General features: G+C 39.6%; 1 protein-coding gene across 1 annotated transcript in view; it reads left to right on the plus strand.

Annotated features, from left to right (window-relative positions):
- ERC2 (ELKS/RAB6-interacting/CAST family member 2) overlaps positions 1-22,428 on the plus strand; it is a 1,119,475-nt gene that overhangs the window by 870,307 nt on the left and 226,740 nt on the right. Inside the window, 1 exon segment of the mRNA XM_074199159.1 lies at positions 17,781-17,915. Within this exon segment, the coding sequence (XP_074055260.1) occupies positions 17,781-17,915 (135 nt within the window).

Raw genomic sequence — 22,428 nt, forward strand, 5'->3', positions numbered from 1 at the left:
TGATGGAAAATACCATTCACACATTGTCTGGGTACATATGGATGAATACATATCATTTCCTACAACTAAAATTCAAGCTCCCTGAAGGCAGGGACTTTTTAAATTTTGTCTCTGCCTTTCTAGCATTTAGTATAGTATTTGGCATGCAGTAGACACTTAATAAACACTTGGTGATTATTATAAGAACTTGTGCAAATGGAAGCTTAGAAAGTAAGCTTATAAATGTTGAATTGAATGAGTGAGGGCAAAAATCACAGTGAAACTCTGCTGAGGGAGCAGAATGAAGTTCATGCAAGCCTTGACCTTGGAGTTTGGAGGGCTGGTTTGGAGACTCTACTCTCTGGTTGCTGAGTGATATTGGGCAAGTCTCTTCTATCTCCAGTCCTCAGTTTCTTCATCCGTAAAGTTATGGTCCTGTCCTTGGCAATCCCTAAATTCTCTTGGGGAGGGGGAAAGTAAAAAGGATGTTGGATTTGGGTCTGAGGATCTTGGGTCTGGAGGATTTTGAGTCTGTCATAGGCCCAGCTACCTTGATGGGTAGGTGCCTGAGGGACATGCTGGCACTCTCATCAGTTGACTCCAGACCCCAGTCTGAACTTTAACTTCACATCCTCTCTAGTTCTCACCAGAGCCTTTTTTCCATCTGACTTTCACCCTACATGTCATCATCATCAAGGGTCTTTGCAAGCTCTCAGCTCACATGAGTAATTTTAGAGAAACAGAATCCAACTTAGAAATAACACCTTATAGAGAAACAGGGTCCATCTTAGAACTAACACCAAGATACCTTCTCAAACGGTCATTTGGAACCCATTTTCCTTCAAGAGATTCCCTCTTATTCCCATTGAAGGAAGGTAATTTATCAACCTCCCATCCTCCTATCAACCATGTGACTCCCTGCTCCTGGTTGCCCCCAGACCCCTGCAATCTCACTTTGACTTCCCTGTTGCTAAAGCAAGTCACCCACTATTCTCTAGGATGCCCTCCCCTCCTTGAGTATTTTCAGTAGATGAGAAGGGAGGGAAAATCTTACACACACACACACACACACACACACACACACACACACACACACATATATACACACACACCAGTTGGTCAGAGTACAACTCATCTATAACTTAAGTAATCTTAGAAAACTGCATGCACCTCAGAAAATTTGAGGGATTTGACCAGTCATGTATGAAAAGTAGGATTTGAACCCAGATCTTCCTCACAGTAAATCCAGGTTCTGTTTGTTAGACCATATTAACATTCTTCTAATACAATGAGACAGACAGACAGACAGACAAAGTCAGAAAGAGACCGAGACAAAGAGTCAGGAGAGAGAAAGAAAGAAAAAGAGAGGGGGGGGCAGGGAGAGAAAGAGACTGAGAGAGAGAGATAGAGACAAAGACAAGAGACAGAGAGAGACAGAAGAGTCAGAGAGAGAGTCAGAGTCAGAGAGAGAGTTCACTGCTGAAGTTCATGATGAAACTTCCTCGCCCAAGAGTAATTGAAGCTGTCTCTGCTACTGATACTCTTAAAATATTGCCTGGGACTCTGAGAAGTTGCCTTGACTTACCAAAAGTCACAGAATCATGGGACTCACATCCAGGTCTGACTCTGAGGTTAACTCTAATAGGCCATGCTACCTTTCAAATGCAAATTAAATGAAAGGCACTTCAAGAGGAAGAGAGTGTTAATAACAAGTGTGGGGGCAGGAAGAATTTTTTAATATTATTTTATTTTTTCAATTATATGCAAAGATAATTTTTCAACATTCATCTTTTTTGTAAGCTTTTGAGTTCCACATTTTTCTACTTTCTTACCTTCCCACCTCTCTCCCTATGATGGTGAGTAGTCTGATGTAGGTGATACAGATATAATCTTGTTTAATATATTTACATATTAGTCATCTGTGAAAGAAGAATCAGAAAACTTAAGGGGGAAAACCATGAGAAAAAGAAAAAGATATAACAAGTTTTAAAGAGTAAAAATAGGGGGCAGCTAGGTGGCGCAGTGGATAAAGCACTGGCCCTGGAGTCGGGAAGACTTGAGTTGAAATGTGACCTCAGACACTTAATAATTACCTAGCTGTGTGACCTTGGACAAGTCACTTAACCCCATTGCCTTGCCAAAAACTATGAGCTTATATAAAAATGGTATGCTTTGTATTTGGACTTCATAGTTCTTTTTTGGATGTGAATGGTATTTTCCAGCGCAAGTCTTTTAGAATTATCCTTGGCCATTGATGCTAAGAGGATCTAAGGCCATCATAGTTGAGCATCAGAATTTGTTTCATGCGTACAGAGTTCTCCTTGTTCTCCTTTTCTGAAGTCCGCCCGCTCACGGTTTCTTACAGAACACTGGTGCTCTATCACATTTGTACGCCACGATTTGTCCAGCCATGCCCCGATTGATAGGCAATGACAAGATTGAGGGAGGGCATTTTAAGCATGAATGCTTAGTTGTCCATGACCAGTTTCTTTCACTAGTGTTCGGAGGACATTTCTTGACTATTCTATCCTTAACTCATTCTCCCTGCCCAATGGTATTGATTTGTCCATTCAGGGAGTACAATTGGACCCTTCCATGTGAGTTACAGTCTTTAATATTGGCTCCCTCTGTGTTCTTGTTGCTATCAGTCCTATCCAAATCGATGCTTAATGAATACCTATTATGTGCTTAGGACTGTGTTTGGTTCCTCCCCTTAGAGAGTTTACATTAGACAAAAGAATACACAACATAAATGTCCTTTTGTAAAATAACTAGAAAGGTTGGGTAGGGAAGGCTTGCTGTAGGATGTGACCTCCAAGATGAACACTGGAGGAAGGAGGAATTCTAAGAAGCCAAGGTGAAGAGAAAATATATCTCAGGGACAAAAGCTTTAAAGGAGAAATTCTCAGAGCAGCAAACAGCCAATTTAGTGGAATCATGGAACAAGGGAAAGGGAGTATTGTGGCATAAACCTATAAAAGGAAGGAGGGAGACAGATAGTGAAGGGTTTTCAATGGCAAGAGGAGGAATTTGTATTTTTGCCTAGAGAGAATGAAGAGCCTATGTAGATTTTTGGGGGAGGGGGGCATCTGGTTAGTCATGTATCTTGGAATATTGGGAATATTGGACAAAAGACAAAAAAGACTTGAAACTGGGAGACCAATGTGGAGACTTTTGCCAAAATTCCAACTGAATGATGAGTACCTGGCCCATAGTAGGTGATTAATAATTGTTTATTGACTTAGAGGGTCGTGGAACTATGATTGGAGAGAAGGTATTTTTTCCTTTACTTTGCTGATACTATTTGAATTGTTTCATTATCTCAGTGTTCCTAGACTAGCCCAACTCTCCAGCACATAATGGGTGCTTAATAAATAACAGTTGATTGGATGATTAATGGTCTTTTATTTGTATGTCAGATTTCCTAATAAGATAGACTTCTTCCATTTTTCTTCTGTGATCTGCTTTTTTGTTTTCTCCATGAATCCACCCAACTTTGGAACTCATCTCTCATGGAATTCATTATTGTTTGAGTCTTACTAATGATGGAGACACTTGAGGTTGTGCTGGAGCCAGGTCTGGCTGGCTCCAATAGTCATTTGTTAAATTTTTTAATTTTTTTGTTAGCATTTACACAAGTTGGGGTTTAAATTTATTGCTTTGTTGCTTATCTGGACTAAAGAAAGTGATGGAGAAAATATTAATAATGCAAATGAAGCTTAGAAGTGTGTGATGCAAACCATTTCCCCCTGCAGAGCCAGCTGTTAACATTTCCCAGCACCCTTCCTGGAGCCATTCCTCTAGTCTTCACTTGTCAGGATTATCTGTGTTCCCCATCCTTGGCCTGGAGACATAGATCATTTCACCTATCCCCAGCTTGAGGGCAAACAATCTAAGTAGTGCTCAGAAACAGTTCTGATTTCACTGTCAGAGAAGAGATGGAGGAGAAAATCTGATAGAAGAAAGTGTAATTACAATTGTGCAGCATTATCTCTATATCCCTTAGCAACAAATCTCATTTTTCCCCCTTATTTAAACCATATTCATGAAGGTTTCATTGTTAACTTGATCCAGATGACTGATCAAAGCAAAGTTACTTATTGCCACCTTGCTAAAATCTTTTTAAAGGCAGTTGGAATATTATCGTTTTATGGCTACATAGCACCATTGAGCTATTGAGTATATTACCAGTCAATCAAAGATTTTCCTTTCATTTCAAGAGCCCTTTGGATAAGCCCTTCAGAAATATCGAAAGAGATGGAATATCTGACACCTTTTCCCAGATGTTGCTCATAAACGGATCAAGTTTTAGTTCTCCATTCTGGGTTTGGGGAACTAACAGAGTCCCCAACAGGATGGGGGATACATGGCTCAGCGATAGTTTATCTGATAAAAGACTTGGGGCCCCTAGCAGGCTGCGGGTTCAATAAGAGTCAACTGCATTTTTAACTAAGCTCTCACAGAATTGGTTTTGAACCAGATCTGTGATGTCATCTGGTTGGATGTCATCTGGGTGAGGAACTTTCTCTCTCAAAGCAGGTAAGCACCTGCTCTGCACATATGAGTCTTAGAGACTTGGGGTGCTGAGGGATATAAAAATGTACCCAGAATCTGAGTGTGTATCTTAAGCCAGATCTCCCTGGCTTCAGGGTCAGCCCTGTCATTCTCCTCTTGGCAACACTCCCTCTTGGGCTACATTAATGGAAGTAAAATGTCTGTAGTCTGTGGTATGCCCTGGTTAGGTCATCTCTGAGGCCTTGTGTTTGGTTCAAAGTTTACCCTTTTCAGAAAGGCATTGGATGTCCAGATGAGGGAGACCTGTCACGGTAGAATGATTCAAAATCAGCCTTCTATGAAGAATGGTTCTAGGAACTGGGGATATTTAGACTGGGGAAAGAAGTCTTACGAGACAATGGGAAACTTGATAACTGATCTCAAATATTTGAAGAATTGTTTTGTGGCAGATGGATTAGGCATATTTTGTTTGGCTCTGGAGGACAGAAGTGGGACTAATGGGGTAGAAGTTACAGAGAGGAAGATTTTCGTTGATATGAGGAAGAATTTCAAAAGATTAGATCTATCCAAAAGTGAAATAGGCTGCATTGGGAGGCAATGAGACTAGAGGGCTGGAAACAGAGACTAAATCATCACAGACCAGGGATGTTGCTTGGGGAAGGCAGCAAAGTTTAGTGGATAGAGAGCTCTATTTGGAATGAAGACTTGGGTTCAAATCCTGCATCAGACATTTCTATCTGAGCAAGACCAAACCATCTACATATGGGAATGAGATAAACCAAATTCCCAAGTTTTCCATGAGAACAAAGAAGAAAAAGGAAACATTCTAATGAAGGAAGGGTTCTAAGAGGCAGAGATGAGAACAAAGAGCATTCCAGCTTTGGGGTAAGAGAGATCATGTTCAAAGACTGTTATTTTTCCACCTGGACTGAAAATAATGAGTGAAATAATGAGGTGAAAGGAAAGTGGGCTATTTTGATGAATAATTTAAGCCTTGGACCCTATCAGACTTATTCAAAATGCCAGACAAAAGTTTAGAAATATCCCTTCTATTTAAGATAGACCCAATGGCTCCACAACATTCCAGGGCTCCAGCACACCTGGAATCTCATCAATTGGAGACATTTCCTTCCACCAGGGGTAGCTTCTCCCAGCCCATCCAAGCATGACTTGTTAATGTTTCCTTTCCACCTGGTTTCTTACCTGACCTTGACCACTGTCTTCAGAAATTCATCTCCCTACAAAATGAAATGAAGTCTGAAGTTTACACTTCCTCAGTTCTCCCAGCTCTGACTGGAGAAGGTGGAGGGTGAACTTGTGAAATCTTCTCCCAGATCCTCTATCTAAGGAGGGATCCAGAGCAGACACCTCATCATTTCCCACCTGACTATAGGACTTCATTGCACCCCTCCACCCTTATTAATATCTTATTATGTCTTGTAATTCTCCATTAGATTGTGAGCTCCTCAAAGACAAGAATGCCTTATGCTTAGCATAGTGACCGTCACATAGTAGATTCTTAATACTTATTTACTGATCTATCCATCCTATAGGACTCTTGTTTATGTTCTCCCATAAATTCAATCCAGGAGTTCAATCTCAAGATGCTTTAGGGCATTCTTTCACCCAACTTTGTGAGGAAATTAGTAACACCCACTGACTTCTCATCCCTGGCTCTTACCAGATGAAGAGTCCACATTTTTCCAACTGAATATTTCTTTGAGGATGTTCTTTGTTCTGATATTCTTTCATTATTACTTGTCTGTGACATATTCAAGTCTTCCCACTCCCACTGGGAATTTTGCCCTGGATTATTCATTTTTAATTTTTCAACTTATATTCCCTGACTACAGACTAGGATGAAATAAATATATTTTTGGAAGCTAACCCACTGAACTTGGGATGACCTGGAGTCCATTAGCAGCATCAAGGTTCAATGCTAGAATTGGAATCAGATGCCAGTTCTCACATTACCATTGTGATAATCAGTAAATTTACTCATCTACAAAATGAGAAGGTTGGCTGTGCTAACCTCTGAAGTTCCTTTCAGCTCTAGTCTGTGATCTCATTCTCTACCTTGGAAGTGAAGTGATTGGATTTGATGACCTCTGAAGCCTAGATCTATAATTCCCAGAAGGATAAAACGATGTTTTCTATCTTTATAAAGGTGGAAGTTCCGACCTCCCTACATCTCAGTTTCCTCATCTGCAAATTGGGGAGGAACTGAAATAGTTGGTTTCTGAGATGCCTTCAAACTTTCAATCTATGACCCTATGACTTGTACTCAGAAAAGACTTGATTTCAAATGGTACCTCCATCACTTTTGGTCATATGACCATAATATAACTTCCTTGGGTCTCAGTTTCTTAATCTGTAAAATAGGGTTGATAATATTTGTACTGCCTAGTTTCTTCTAGGTATTATGAGGATTAGGTAAAAGAAAAGATATAAAGTCATTTATGAAACTTAAAAACCATTAAAAAATCAGGAGAATATTAAGTTTTAGCCATAGTTGATGATAACAGTTGATAGCCCTGATTCTCAGGCCTAACAGATTTTGCTCATTCAATTTCTCAGAAAAAATCACAGCCAATCAAAATACCCTTAGCCTAGTAGAAAAATTTAGTGGCAAATTGGTGAAAGAAAGACCATTGGATGAGGTTAATTCTATCAGATATAACAAAATGAATCAACAGGCACAAAGTGTACATTGACAATGGAAGAAGAAGAAGAAGAAGAAGAAGAAGAAGAAGAAGAAGAAGAAGAAGAAGAAGAAGAAGAGGAGAAGAAGGAGAAGAAGGAAGGAGAAGGAGGAGGAGGAGGAGGAGGAGGAGGAGGAGGAGGAGGAGGAGGAGGAGGAGGAGAAGGAAAGAGAACTGCATTGGCTTTCATCTCAATACTCAGTTAAGCTACCCATCCTTAACAGTGGAATATCTTCTTCTTCCAGTTGACCTGGGCAGTATGAATTTAGGCAGAATGTCTAGAAGAAGGAAGAGATGATAGTCCCATCATCCTCTGCTCCAGTCAGAGCCCATCTGGAGTGTTGTTTTCATATCCAACCATCACATCCCAGATGGTCCTCGGAAATTGCAAGAAGGTCCACATATGAAATCAGGATCCTAACCTTTCCAGACCCTCCAGGTTACTCCTTGCTTTCTGTATTGCCAGCCTGGAGAAAGTTCCATCTTGAAACCTTACTCTCCTAATTGGTAATCTCTCCCCAGGATCATCATTTTGGGAAGAGCCCTAGCCATGGTGCCAGAGTCATGTGTAGCCTCTCTCTAGACTCCTTTTCCTTCTCACCTGCCACATTGCTTAACATGGGTGCCCTTCCTTCCCCATCCCTTGGCCTCCAGATTCTCCTTTTGGGTTCTCCTTTCCCCATTAGAATCTAAGTTTCTCAAAGGGAGAAACCATCTTGCTTGCTTCTGATGGTATCCCTAGCCAATAGCACCATGTCTAAGGCATAATAAACACTTAACAAAGATTCTATCTACAACCTGTTTCTTTCTATCTATCTATCTATCTATCTATCTATCTATCTATCTATCTATCTATCCATTCGCCTATCATTTCATATAAAGATCAGCTGAGAAAATAAGGTTGTTTAGACTGGAGAAGACTTCAAGGAGAAGATGATTGTAACTATGTTCAAAAATTTGAATTTCTGTCATGTGGAAGAAGGATTAGATTTTTTCCCTCTCATCCCAAGAGAACAGAACAAGGAGTAATGGATGTGTGTGCTTGCATGCATGTGTGTGTGTGTGTGTGTATTTGTGAATATATGTATGTCTGTATGATTTCTCCAAATTACAATGTGACAACGGACCATATGCATATAAAAATATACATGCATTGTGTGTCTGTGTATCTATGTGAATAATTTGGCTTTAAGTGTTATTGTCATCCCCATTTTACAAATGACTAAACAAACCTACAAAGGTCAAGTGACTTGCCTAGGGTCCTACTACTAAGATGTGCCTGAGGCAGGATTCAAACTTGGGTCAACAACCTATCCACGCTGCCACCTTGCTTCCTGATTGAAGCTTGGGGACAGGAAAAAAGCAAAACCAACAAAAATAAAACACAAAACTTCTCAAGGAGAGCTGCCTCAGACTCTTGCTACTGATTGAGTATGCTGTAACTGGGATTCTTCATCAGATAAAGGTTGAACATGTCTCTGGAGGGTCCTCCAGATGTCTAAGATTCTCTGATGCTTTACTCTGAATGGCCAGGAGGCTCATGGAATCCCTTGGCTATTTGATGACTAGGACAACTGGACATAAATCTGGAATCCTAAGCCAGTAGGTTCTGTAGGGAAGTTGTATCTGGAGTTTTAAAGTCAAAGAACAACTTTTGGTATTCCTTCTCCACATTGAAGTCTGGGGAAATCATTTTTTTTCAAAAGAGGACAATCTACATTCTCTGCACACTGTGGAACAAAAATAATGTGTGGGGGGGGCGGGGGTGGGAGTGTTATATAACAGAGCTAATTCTTTTAAAGATGCCACAATGGTCTGCAAACTCCAAAATTTTTATAGGAAAAACTTCTTATAAATGCAAAGAACTATAACAAAGTACATCCATTAACCTGGAAATGACCAAATAGTGGTGAAATATGACTGAACTATAGGTAGGAAATGATGACTAGATTGATTACAGAGAAGTATGAAAAGATTTGTATGAACTGATATAAAGGGAAGTGAGCAAAAATGAGGAAAACAGCATACAAAATGATGACAACAATGTGACTGAAAAATACAACAAAACAATAGAAACATTCTCTAGAATGATAATGACTCAAAATAGAGCTAAAAGGAGGTACTCTCCCCACTTTTTTTGAAGAGAAAGATGACCTCAATGCATTCAACTTCAGATTGAATTCAGCATTTAGTGTTTAGTTTTGCTGAACTTCCCCCCCCATTCTTTTTGTTTCTTTTCTTTTGTTATTATAAAAGATGGTTCTCTGGGGAAAAGAGAGTGCAGCAATACACTGGGGAATGTAGTGATATAAAAACAAAAAATATCAATAATAATTTATTTTGAAAAAAGATGGCAGAGGATGCTCAACTTAAACCGTTTTAATTTATCAAAGAAAGGCAACTAACCAAAGCTATTTATATATGGGAGAAATTGCACCCTCTATCCCCTCAGGATATGGCTGTCACCCTTTCTAGGAGCCTTGTAAAGGCAAGATAAATTAAAAAGGTCAAGACTAGCAGCTAAAACTGTCATTTTTCATCTTGATTTCACACTCTCCAACTCCAGTACAGACTAATCAAAGGAGCCCCCTTTAGTAACAATCGACCCATCTACATTTCACCCAGATTGCTTATTCACAGGGAAGAAGTGGTTTATTTATATTTCAGCACCAAATTGGGAAGATGACATCATTCATTTACAGTTCTTAGCCCATGACATGTCTAATCTCTCACACCTCATTATGGGAGACACTTCAGGATGGCCCAGAGCATCTTGTTTAACTGGTACATTCTTTTATGGAATAGAGTTCAAAGGTAGGGAACGTTAGACTGCTCATGAGTAAAAACAATAATCTCATAAAATATCGGGAGCTTCCCCAAAGGATAACAGCGTTGTGATGTTTACAATAACAGCATTATTATTTGTTCATTTGTTCTCCATCATTCATTCTTTGGAGAGTTCTTTCGTCTCCAGGCCAAAGTATATCTCATTCTTCCCCTAGTGCTCTTCTCTATGTGTGTCTGTTGTTAAAAGGACCAATTACAGACTGATTTCTTCACCAGTTGGAAAAAAAGACTCCTGACAATACTGGAATTATAGGTGTGAAAAATGAATTTCAGAAATCCATGTTCAAGGTAAGGTCAGAGAAAGGGGAAGTAGCTTTGTCCTTTGTCTGTCACAAACAGCTCCAATGGGCCTGTACTTTCTCAGCAGAAATAACTTGTCCATTGGGTCTTCTGACACTTGAAGTGGACAAGGGGTAGATGGAAATACCATCAACTGCCAAAAATCTTTTTATTTCATTTTTAATGTTTTCTCTGTTTTTATTACTTTAATATTCACAAGGCCATTTTATCATTTTTTTATTTAATATCTACCCTGGGACCTTTCAAATATTGTACATGTTTTAAAGCACTGAATGAGTAAATAGTGGGACATCCCTGGGTGGATAAGCCTGGAAAGGAAGGTGTTTGGAAAACTTGGCAGCAAATGAGGAAGAAATGGGAAGGAATATTTCCACCTGCCTAACGGGATGAATTCTTGGAGGCATCATAAATGAGAAGGAAAATTGAATCCAAGCACACACACCTGGCCAGGAGTAAGGGCATCCCATGAGCCTGAAGTTTTCTCACTCTGCTCTAGGACAAGTTCCTTCTGCCTCTGAACCTCCATTTTCACACAATAGCATCAGTGGATAGATGCTGAAGTCAGGGTTCTTGAGTCTGAGTTCATCAGATGGTGAGCTTCCTGAGGACAAGAACAACTTTGCCTTTCTTTGTATTGGGAGAGTGGCTGACACATAGGAAAAACTTCACATTGCCTGAATGACTCAGTTTCCTATTAAGGGAAGCATCTTGATGATGTGAGCTCTCCAGCAGTGAGATAGGGAAGACTACCTACTGGCAAGAAGGTAGAGTGAGATAGTCATTGCAGGAGAGCCTGCTACCTCAATACCTTCCACAGAAATAGAGCCAGCCATGCCTCCAGGTGATAAACAACAGTGGATTTTACATTGCACCTATTTTCTTCTAGGCCCCATACTAAACACTTTATAAATATTATCTCATTCCATTCTCATGATACCTTTGGGAGTTAGGAGCTATGGTGATGCCCCCTCCTTTTTTTATGGATGAGGAAGCTAGGGCAAACAGCAGTGAAGATTAGCCCAGGTTCACATAGATAATACTGGATTTGAACTCAGGACTGATAACACTGTACTACAGAGCTACCCAGAAGATTAGGGAAAAGGGGGGATGTCCCCAGAGTCAAAAGAATGGATAATCCTTTAGAAAATGAAAATACTCATCAATAAACAAGCAGGAAAAAAATCCACAACAAATTCCCTAATATTTTGAGCAAATGTTTTGATTAAGTAAAGCTAAAGAGAAGTCATTCAGAAAGAAAGGAAAGGGGCAGCTAGGTAGTGCAGAGGATAGATCACTGGCCCTGGAATCAGGAGGACCTGAGTTCAAATGTGACCTCAGATACTTAAAAATTACCCTAGCTGTGTAACCTTGGGCAAGTCACTTAATACCATTGCCTTGTCCCCCCCAAAAGAAAGTCAGAAAGAAGGGGGAAAATATAAATAGCTATGACAGAAATAAAATTAGAAAAAAATTAAAAAATAAGGTTAAAACTTTCTAAACATGCATCAAATTGAATATCAAGTCAACCAACATTCACTAAGCACTTTGAGGATGTTTGACCCTGTATGACAATGGAAATGCAGACACAAAAAAAGTTGGTTCTTGCTCTCAAAGAGCTTACATTCTAATGAGAAAGAAACATATCTAAAAATAAGAGAAAGAATAGGGGAGGAAGAAGAGATGGAGGTACCTCACACAGGGCTCAGGTAGAGAAAGTAGAGAAAGGTAGAAGGACAACCCAGAGTGAATGAAGATATGGCTTGTCTGAGCCTCCACCATAGGATAGAATTTCTTTTGAGCAACCAGATCATCAAAGGAAGCCAGCAGGGTTAGATGGTAATTCCAGTGTGTGAGGTACAGTGGTGAGGAGAGCTTTTGAGGTGAAGATGCATCTAGGAGATGGCAGACAAAGGTCAGGAGAGACAGGTGTGTTGCCTGTAGAGAACATGTGGCAGGAGGAGGGAGAATAGTAGGAATAGGAGGAGGAGGAGGAGGAGGAGGAGGAGGAGGTATAGTAGGAATAGGAGGAGTAGTGGAAGGAGGAAGAGGAGAAGTGGGAGGAGGAGAAAAAGGAGAAAGAGTAACGAATAGGAGGAGGAGGTGGAGGAATAGGATAGGAATAGGAGGAGGAATGGGAGGAGGAGGAAGAGGAATAGTAGCTAGTAGTAGTGATAGGAAATGATTATATAATAATTTTGCAATTAATAATGATAATGGTGAGAAAAGTGATGATGCTAATAGCTTCTAAGGAGGAATAAACATAGCCAGAAATAAAGTTCAGCATCATAGAGGCAATGTGGCAATGTGGCCTGGAGAATGGAGAGAGCTAACCTTGGAGTTCATAAGAAGCAGGTTCAAACACAGCCTCTGAAACATTCTGGCTGTGTGACCCTGTGGCTTCCTCGAGTCTTAGGCAATACTGTATGAATTTAACTCAATACTGGGTTAAGTAAAAGGTGCCACCTGTAGTAGTAGTAAAGAGATTGTCCTCATAGGGAAGTTTCACATATCAAGGAAATCTTGGGCCTAGCCCCTACCCTAATATTTGAAAAAGAGGTCTCTTCCCAAAAAATAGGAACAAGGGAAAATGATAATGAAATTTAATGGCATGAAGATATTTATATAGAAACTATAAATCAAAGATTGCAGAACAAGCATTTGTGGAGCTGGAACTAAAGGAGCAAACTCCACCGATTTTTATAGCCAACATAAGGGACAAAGATCAGAGCCTATTTTCTCACCTGACCATATGAGCTATCCTTCATGGTTGTCATGAGGATTTAGACTAAAGAGATGACACTTTAGTGATCTTTAAAACTCTATATTCATACTAGCTATTATTATTATTATTGTTATTATTATTATTATCATCATCATCATCATCATCATCAGTGAATTCCCTCCTTTGGGAAAAAATAAGGAAATGTCATCACTGTATTTCAGGAAGTTGCATCAGGAAAGTTCTAAGAATTATTAAGATTAAAGGACAAGTAGTAGATGGAGAACTGACCTTGGAATCAGGAAGTCCTGGGTTCAGGCACCACATCTAATACTTCCTGACTATATGACCCTGGACAAGTCACTCCAATTCTTAGCATCCAAGTGACTACTTAAGGTAGTCTATGGCACAGTGGCTTGTGAACCGTGTTGGACAAGTGCCTCACCAAGAGCTCCCTACAATATCAAATCACAAAAATGAGTAGGAAGAAGAAGAAGGAAACAGGAGCGGATAGAATCCAATGCAGGCAGTAAGGAATATCAGACTGAATTTTTACCCAAACAGTGATCAAGTTTCTAAACTGCAACAAGTAGATAATTATCTTACTACCTAAGAAGAACACTCATTCAAATCTCAAAAGCTGATTCAACAAAAACAAAAGGCAGAAAATATGGTCATGTTGCTATATTGAGAATCAAAGGAAATATGTTGGCATCTCAACGGGAACTGATTAGATGAACTAATTATTTTTTTAGGTTTGTTTGTTTGTTTTGCAAGGCAGTGGGGTTAAGTGACTTGCCCAAGGCCACACAGCTAGGTAATTATTAAGTGTCTGAGGTTGGATTTGAACCCAGGTACTCCTGACTCCAGGGTGGGTGCTTTATCCACTGTGCCACCTAGCGACCCTTAGATAACTAATTATGATATTTGAAGGCAAATAACTTCATTCTCAAGAATTTGTACAAGAGTTCCTGTAGAAAAAGGCAAGTCACCCTCAGATCTTTGATTTCAACAGTGTAATGAATTGTGACTTGTCTAGGCCCTTAATAGTAAAATCTTGAATGAATTTCAATGATATTAAATGCTGAATGAATTGTTTAAAAGCACTAAATGGAGATAGAAAACTTGACTTAGGGTAAGAATGACCTGAGTTCAAATTCAACCTCAGACACTTAATAGATCTTTGATTCTGAGTAAGTCACTTAGTTTCTCTCTGTCTTAGATTCCAAATCTGCAAAATGAAGAGAAGTAGCATCTACCTCCAAGGGCTATGATGAAAGTCAAGTAAGATAATATATGTAAAGTGCCAACCTCAAAGTACATATGTTTACTAGATATTGCTGATGATTGTTGCTCCATGGGTGTGGCGAGCAGCTAAATCTCACTTGTCCCAAGAGGTAGGGTAGCAAAGTGAATAGGGGATCTTAGTACAGCAGAAGTGGATTGAATGAGTTGAGTCCTACACCGCCAAATTGATTTAGAGGCAGATGTCAAAGCAACAGTGACCTGGATTCTATTAATGAATGGCCCTCTTTGGGTGAAAATAAGTCAGGAGCAAGGTTCTCTTGTTTAGCAATCAACAGTCCCAAACAGGCTTTGGGTTGGAGTGGGGTGCGTGAGGAAATGAAGCAATGTTGGACATAGTAGAAGTAAACATGCCTGTTTAATAGGAAGAGGAACAAGAACACGGAACAGACTATAGACATTCATTGGTATCCAACTCCTGGATTAGGACACTCCCTCTCTTTATCCACGTTGGCATCTCCTTCGAGATGTATAGTCTTAAGAGAGTTGCCTGGAGAGCAGTGATTAATTAGGTAAGTGACCTGCCTAGGGTCACACAGCAGGGATATTTGAGATCAGAATTTGAACTCAGGCCTTTTTGACAAAGATGACTCCCTCTCTACTCTGCTATGACACTCCTCAATATATAACAAAATAATAATAATACTTTTTAAAATGTCATCTATTGAGTTTGTGAATAAATGCAGTAGAGAGGAAGGGTAATATGGTCATTCCAGAGTACCATATTTTCATAGGGAAAAGGGAGTTGGGGGAGAATAAAACCATTGGAAAATGGATTGGGGTAATAGTAAAAATTAAGAACTGTATTTAAGTGTGTTTTGTGTGTGTGTGTGTGTGTGTGTGTGTGTGTGTAAGGGGAGATAATGTCAGATGTCAGACTGGGTGGCATATGACTCTTAGTATATTAAAAAAGGGGAAATACCAGAGAAGGGGGGAAATATTTTAAGTATTTGTCATTTTATATTTGTATTATATTAAGTATTTGTCATTTATAATATTCAAATCTTTGGAATCCCCTAATTTATAAACATACGAGTTATTCTCCAATAGGAAAAAATTCACGATTTATGATAGAGAACTTCAGGTTAAGAGTTACTCATAAGATTATTAAACATTTATTAAGTGCCCACTGTTGCCAGGCACTGGGTAAGCATTGGGGATAGAATAGAAGACAAAAGGCAGTCTCTGCTTTCTGGGAGCTCATTATCTAAGGGGAAGCTGCCAAGGTCATACCTCATTTCCATCAAATGGGGCAAAGAAAATAAAAGACTAAATAATTCATTGCTGGCGTAGCTGTGGTAAAATGGACATGTTCATTCTGGCACCAGCAGTGCTGGTGACTATTTGAGAAAGCTATAGAAATGATACGAAAACAGTTCCCGAAATATTCATACCTTGTAATTCATTCACAATGCTCCATTCATGGGACCATATCTTTAGAAAAGTTTGACAGGAAGAAATCATTTATTCATAGAAGATGCAAACAAAGGGAAGGACTTCTTTATGAGTCCCCTTCACTGGGGAGACCTCAAGTAGGACTATGGGAGACTCCTTAACTGGTATTTTTGTATCAGTGTGAACTGGACCAGAGCATGGATTCTTAAGACCTTACACAGTCTGGTGAAACTATGGACTCCTTCTTAGAATAATGGTTTTCCTATAAAAATGTTTTCATGGAGCTCTTTGGATGGGAAATTCACTGACCAACCCCCAGGGTATCAAGATTGCTATCTGTTATCTCAATTAAAAACTCTTCATTCCTCAAAAAAAAAGAATAATGATTTTCAATGCATAAACTAAATTGCAAGAAGATTCAAAGGAATCACCCAAAATTAAATCCTGTCATCCCAGCATTAGACAAATCAATCTGTTGGACCCCAGGTTAGGACACCCTACAAGAAGTGGTTTTTGTGGTCCCTTCACTCTGAAGTTCTGTGATTTTCTGAAGATGAAGAAAGCAATAATACCTCTCAGCTTCTTCCCTTTTGTAGAGGACAAAAATGATATTGCTTGGTCCTGGTTAGTGGGAATAATGAATCCTGGGAAGTGGTCACATTATTTGAATTTACACTGCTTATTTCCATTGGACTGGAACCAATTACCGTATTTTACTTAATTATGACTTCAAAGTGTTTGAATTCAAAGACATGCAACCACTTCACAAGATACATTATTCGCACTAATAGAAACCTGACTGTATTATATGGTAAAAACTTTAATAGGCTAGGATACAAATTCATGATATCTCTTTTTTTTCCAGAGGCATCTATCTAGGTGGTAGAATAGATAAAGCATTGAGCCTGGCTGGAATCAGGAAGGTTTGAGTTCAAATCTGACATCAGACACTTACTAGCTGTGACATTAGCTTTGTGACCCTGGGAAAGTCATTTAATTCTACTTGCCTCAGTTTCCTCATCTGTTAAATGAGCTAGAGAAGGAAATTGCAAACTATTCCAATGTCTTTACCAAGAAAACTCCAAATAGGATCAGAAAGAATCAGAGAAGACTGAAAAAAACTCAACAACATAAGAAAAAATGTGCCCCTATCAAACTATTGGCTCTGTACCAAGTAATAAGTTGTGTTATTGGGCATCTTTAGACACTTCTGAAATTAGGACCTATTGTGCCAGCTAGGTAAATTCATCCTTGGCAAATTTTCTTTCCAGTGTAGTGAGATGAGATATAATTTCTTAGATGATCAAAGAGTAAAAATTTAAGTCATATGTTAAATAATTTCCCAATGAGACAAGTGCTCTGAGACAGAAATAACAGATATAGGCCAACAAACTCCCTTCAGTTTGCTTCATTCTTTTTTCCCTTAATAAATATACCTCCCTAATGTCCTTTCACAATCACAATTAAAAGTAATCAATATAGAACAAACTTTCTCGATTGTCTTTGAAAAATGGTCCAATGAGTGGCTATGACTTCATCTCCATTGGCTATTGTTTTTCCAAGTGTGGTAGTGTTCTTGTCACATTACTTCATCCTGTTTTTATAATTGTGTGCCTCATTCTAGCATTATGTCATCTCAGGTTCTGAGATTCACTTCTCTTGATCATGGTTGATTGTGAAATGAGCCTCTGGGACTTGAGCCCTGCTAGTTCCATGAAGATCCTTATGTTTGTTTGATAAGATGAAACTGTTCAAGCCGGGCCTTGTGAATGAATGGAATGTCTCAAGGAAAAGGAGATTTACAAATGGGAATGCCTTGCCTAGAGTAGGCCCTCTTCTAACATGTTGCAAAACATTCATTGTATTGTTTTCTTGCCTTGATTTCAATTTGATTTAAAGTCATAACTGGTGAAGGGGGAACCAACAGAGCACTGTGTCTACTCTTGCAATTGCTAAGACTCTGTTTCCATAGTCTTTCCACAGCTGATAGAATTCTTCCCCCTTTCCATTCCACACAGACTCAAAACAGAATGAAGTTGATGGCTGACAATTACGATGAAGACCATCACCATTACCATCACCATCACCACCATCACCATCACCGGTCTCCTGGGAGGTCCCAGCATTCCAACCACAGACCCTCTCCAGACCAGGTCAGTTATATCATCCCTTACCTTGAGCATCCCTTTTACTCTTTAGTTATTTCAAGATAAAATAAATACTCCTTGAGAAATAATAAACAGCACAAAGTGATATGTTCTTTGAACTGAAACTAATAGCTTTGGTATTTATTTCCATCACTCAGAGAATCTAAATGTTTTCCTTTCTCTTTCCTCTTTGGATTTTTGTCTTTTATTGTTTATATTTTACTCCCCCCCAACCTTCTCCTTTTTCAAATTCACTCCCCCCATTTTGATTCCTAAGTATACCACTTATTCGATAACCAAAAGGGAGGAATCCTTTAGTATAACCATTACATTGAGTTAACTTTTGACAATGTCCAAGAATATTCCTCAGCAAAACCCATTAATTTTGGGGCAAACCAATGCGACCTTAAAACAGTGATCCTTGATTTTTAGTAGTCAGTGTCCAAGATTCCAGTTTATTTCTACTGAACACTATGTTCTTGATTTTCTAAAGTGAATAAAAAGTAACACTGTAAAATAAAAGCTCTATCAATAAAAACTTTCTTTTAAAAATAAAGGAAAAAATACCTCTCATTGTATTGAATGCCTTTCACATTTGCCCACAGAATGGGACTCGCTTATAGTTTTGGTTTGCTTTTGTAATTAGCCTTGTTAAAAACAGAATGTCAGCACAAGGTCAAAGGAAATACAGACCAGCATACTAACGTGGCTGATGTTAGCCCCTTCCATTTCATTCTTGATTCTCATGCATTGGAGGCAGCCATAGTATAACAAGAAATATCATTGACTTTGGAGCTAGGAGACTTGGGTTCAAATGCAGCTCCCCTATTTACTAGCTTTGTGAACTTTGAACAAGTCACCACTTTCCCAAACCTCTGTTTCCTCATTTGCAAAATGGAGGCTCTGAACAAGGTTGACTTAAAGGACCCCTCTAGCTACTGCATCCTGTACTTCCATGAAACTGGGATGTAGATAGCTTTTCAGTAGTTGTGAGGATCAACTGAGCTAATATGAGTAAACAACTATTAAAATAATGTCATATTAATGTCCATTATTATTAACTTGATTCCCAAACTTATCCCGTGAATGGTTTTTTTGTTTGATTATATCCTTTATTAATTTCCATCATACCATGGGTAGCAAACAGGTAATTAATAGATGACTCAAACTGCTATCCACAGGAGAGAACTCAGACCGTTTGACTTGTCACTTAAATAGCAGTACCTGTTTCTCTTCAGGAGTCATAGGCTCTTGCTGTGCCCATGATCCCATTCCCCTCGAAGAACCCCATCCCCTCCCCGTTTATTATTCCTGAACTTGGACTAAATCGCTAGCACTCAATTAAAAGGAATTTCATATAGAATATGAAGGCCAAAGACATTTTTGTCTTTGCACTTGTTTGTAGTCAGAATCTACAAATGTTGGATGAATTGAAGTGAATTGAAAGTTCAGAGTTAAAGGACATGAAATATTTGGGCTCCACTAAAATTTAAGGAGGCTTTCAGCTCTCCTAACCCTCTTTGCCACGTCTCTCCCTCAACATGGAGGACAACTCTACTTTGGGAGATCCCAAGCTATGTACCAAGAGCCCAAACAAAGAATCACTCACACATTTAAACATTTTAATGCATAAGTAGGGAAGAAACTTTCCTTTTTTGTATAGTTGTAACAAATTTAAATCAAATTTTGTTATGTTTTTATGGTAAGCTCTAATAAGAACATGGAGAAAATTTTTAAAAATTCATTGTTTTTACTACTGAGGGTTTTTTGGCGCATGTGTATGTGTGTGTGTGTGTGTGTGTGTGTGTGTGTGTGTGTGCGCGCGCGCACGTGTGTGTGTGCCCATTCCCCCTGGTCCTCAAAGACTTCCTTGCTGAATGCTGATAACTGTCTCACTCACATATTTTATTTCAGGACCTCTGCCTCTATCCCCTACCTCCTCAGAGTCTTAGGCCAGTTCATGACTGGGCTACAGTAGAGTAAGCAACACCCATTGGTGCCATTATATTAAGGGGAAGGGCGATCTAGCACCACCCATTTTTACCTTATAGAAGCTGTGAAATTCAGTAATCCAGTAACCCTCAGTCAACATGGCCCGAGGGAACCAAAGTCTGGTCAAAGTCTGGTGGGAAGAGGAACCAATATGACAGCAGAAGGCACAGGTCCAATCCTGGTTCTGCTCTGGGCCACCAGTGCAGTTTTGCGCAACACATCTGTCTCTGGACCTCAGTTTATTCATCTCTAAAATGGGAAGGTCAGACCAGTTGATCTCAAGGGTCTTATAATAGATTTTTCTGAAGTCATAGGCAAATTTGGAAATCTGAAGATGGAGTCAATCCCCTGAGTTCAGATTTACTGGGTGACCTTGGGCAAGCACCTTAACCTCCCAGCCTCAGTTTTCTTCTCTGTGAAATGAGGGGATTGAACAAAGTGATCTTGAAGTCCCTTCCAGCTGAATTCTGTGATCTGTGTGCATTACATCACTCTCCTTCTTTTACTGCTATTAGGAGGCTAAATTACCTGAGGGCAACTGATCTTTTAAAGAGGAGACATGATACCACGAATTTGGTTCTAGAAATCCTGAGTTCAAATTCTTTTGCCTCTGACATTTACTAGCTGTTTATCTATGGGCTAGTCCTTAACATCTCTGGCGCCAGGTAAGTCACTTGTAAAAAAGGGGCAAGGAGGTAGATTAGGTGACCTCTGAAGGCGCTTCCAGATCGAAATCTATATCTTTGTCTCTCTCTGTAGACCCTGGAAAGCACAATATTTTAACAAACATTTATTCAGTACTTAAATAGGATTATAGACTGGATATTGAATTCCAAAGGAACTAAGACAGAAATCCTTCATCCATCCCTCCCTTCCTTCCTTTCTTCCTTCCTTTATCTCTGTCTCTTTCTCTCTGCCTCTCTGTCTCTCTCGCTCCCTCTCCCTCCCTCCCTCCCTCCTTTCTCTCTCCACTTTGGCAGTCTGACAGAAACTGCAGATTCCTCAGGATCATATTTTTTACATAAATAAAGGAAATGCAAATTTTCATTCAAAAGTTTGTGAGAATAAAGAACAAGTTTCCCAAACAAGTTCACACCCCTTGAAATCAATCCCCAGACCCCATTCTAAGCCTAGAGTTATGACTATTCCAATGTTCCTATTTGAAATGTACCCATTTTACTACCTCTTTCCTTGTCCCCAGATCTGCTGGGATTTGAATAGCCAGGGAACAATGGGATGTCATAGATTTGGAGTCAACCAATTTGGCTTTGAATCGAGTTATTTCTGTTTGGGCCTAGGCCCTTGAACAATGAGCCAGTCCCTTGAACCTCAGTTTCCTCAACTATAAAATAAGGACTTTGAATTAAATTGTGTCATCTAAGGATCTTATTAAATTTAAATCTGTAATCCCGTGACAGATGAATGATGTGCCCACTCCCACTTCCCTAGCAACCCTGACTCCTGGGTTTCCAGACTTTTTCTGAAAGGAGATACTGCCTGTTGAGGGATCAGGGTCACTTCCTATGGTGCCTCAGTAGAGACACCGCCATGTCCTCAGCTGTCTTGACCTAAGTGTAGCTTGGAATGTCAATTGTTTTTGAGTTTGGAAGAGATCCTAGGGCCATTTATTTCAACTTATATCTGGGCTAGAATCTCCTCTATAAAATTTCCCCCAAAGAGGCCTTCTACCCTCTACAATACATCATTACCTCTATAAAGGGAAACTCCCCCCCCCCCCCTACTGAGAGGCCCCTTCCTCTTTGAAATCTCTCCAGTCCTTAGGACATTTGTCCTTCCTTCAAACCTAAGTCTGCCTCTTTGGAATGTCCTTCCATTCCTGGATAAACTTCGAGAGACGGTGGGGAGAGGGAAGTTAGTTTTTTCTTGTTTTCTATTCCACACACAGATTTCATGAAAACAAGAAAAAAGAATGAAGTATTCCTGAGAAAAATAATCCAAAGGTTACTAGAAACTTAAGGAAGGGATTGTTTTCTGCTCCTCCCTTCCTTCTTCCATTATTTCACTCCTTTTCCCCCTTCCTGCCCCTCCTCTTTGCTTTTTAACTCAGGGGAAATTTCATTCAAAGACTTTGAGTTTGGAATAATATCAGGTGAGGGAATAGGCTGACCTGGTCCTGTCAAGAATAAAAAATAGGGCCCGTCTCGTTTTCCAGTAGCATTTCTAATCAGAAGCACGTGGCTGAAGGCAAATTTTCCTTCTATCACATTGATGCTAAAGAGCAGGAAGTGAGCCTTCCATCCATTTCCTTAGAAGCCTTTTTGAAGCTTCTTACCAGATGATGGGGAGATTCAATCAGCCTCTCCTCCCCCATCCCCACACCCTCATCTAATCAGATGCATTTGCCAGAAGAGAGGATCCCTTCGTGAACAGGGACCTGCCTATATGTGTGTGTATTCACATAGACAACAGTATACATGTGTCTGTGTCACCAGATTGCCAGCAGAGGTGGGGAAGGGACTTCCCAGGCCGTCCAGTTCAGCCTCTGTCATTTTGCAGATAAGGAAAC

This window comes from Macrotis lagotis, chromosome 8 (genome assembly GCF_037893015.1).
Source record: "Macrotis lagotis isolate mMagLag1 chromosome 8, bilby.v1.9.chrom.fasta, whole genome shotgun sequence".
Lineage (NCBI taxonomy): Eukaryota > Metazoa > Chordata > Mammalia > Peramelemorphia > Peramelidae > Macrotis > Macrotis lagotis.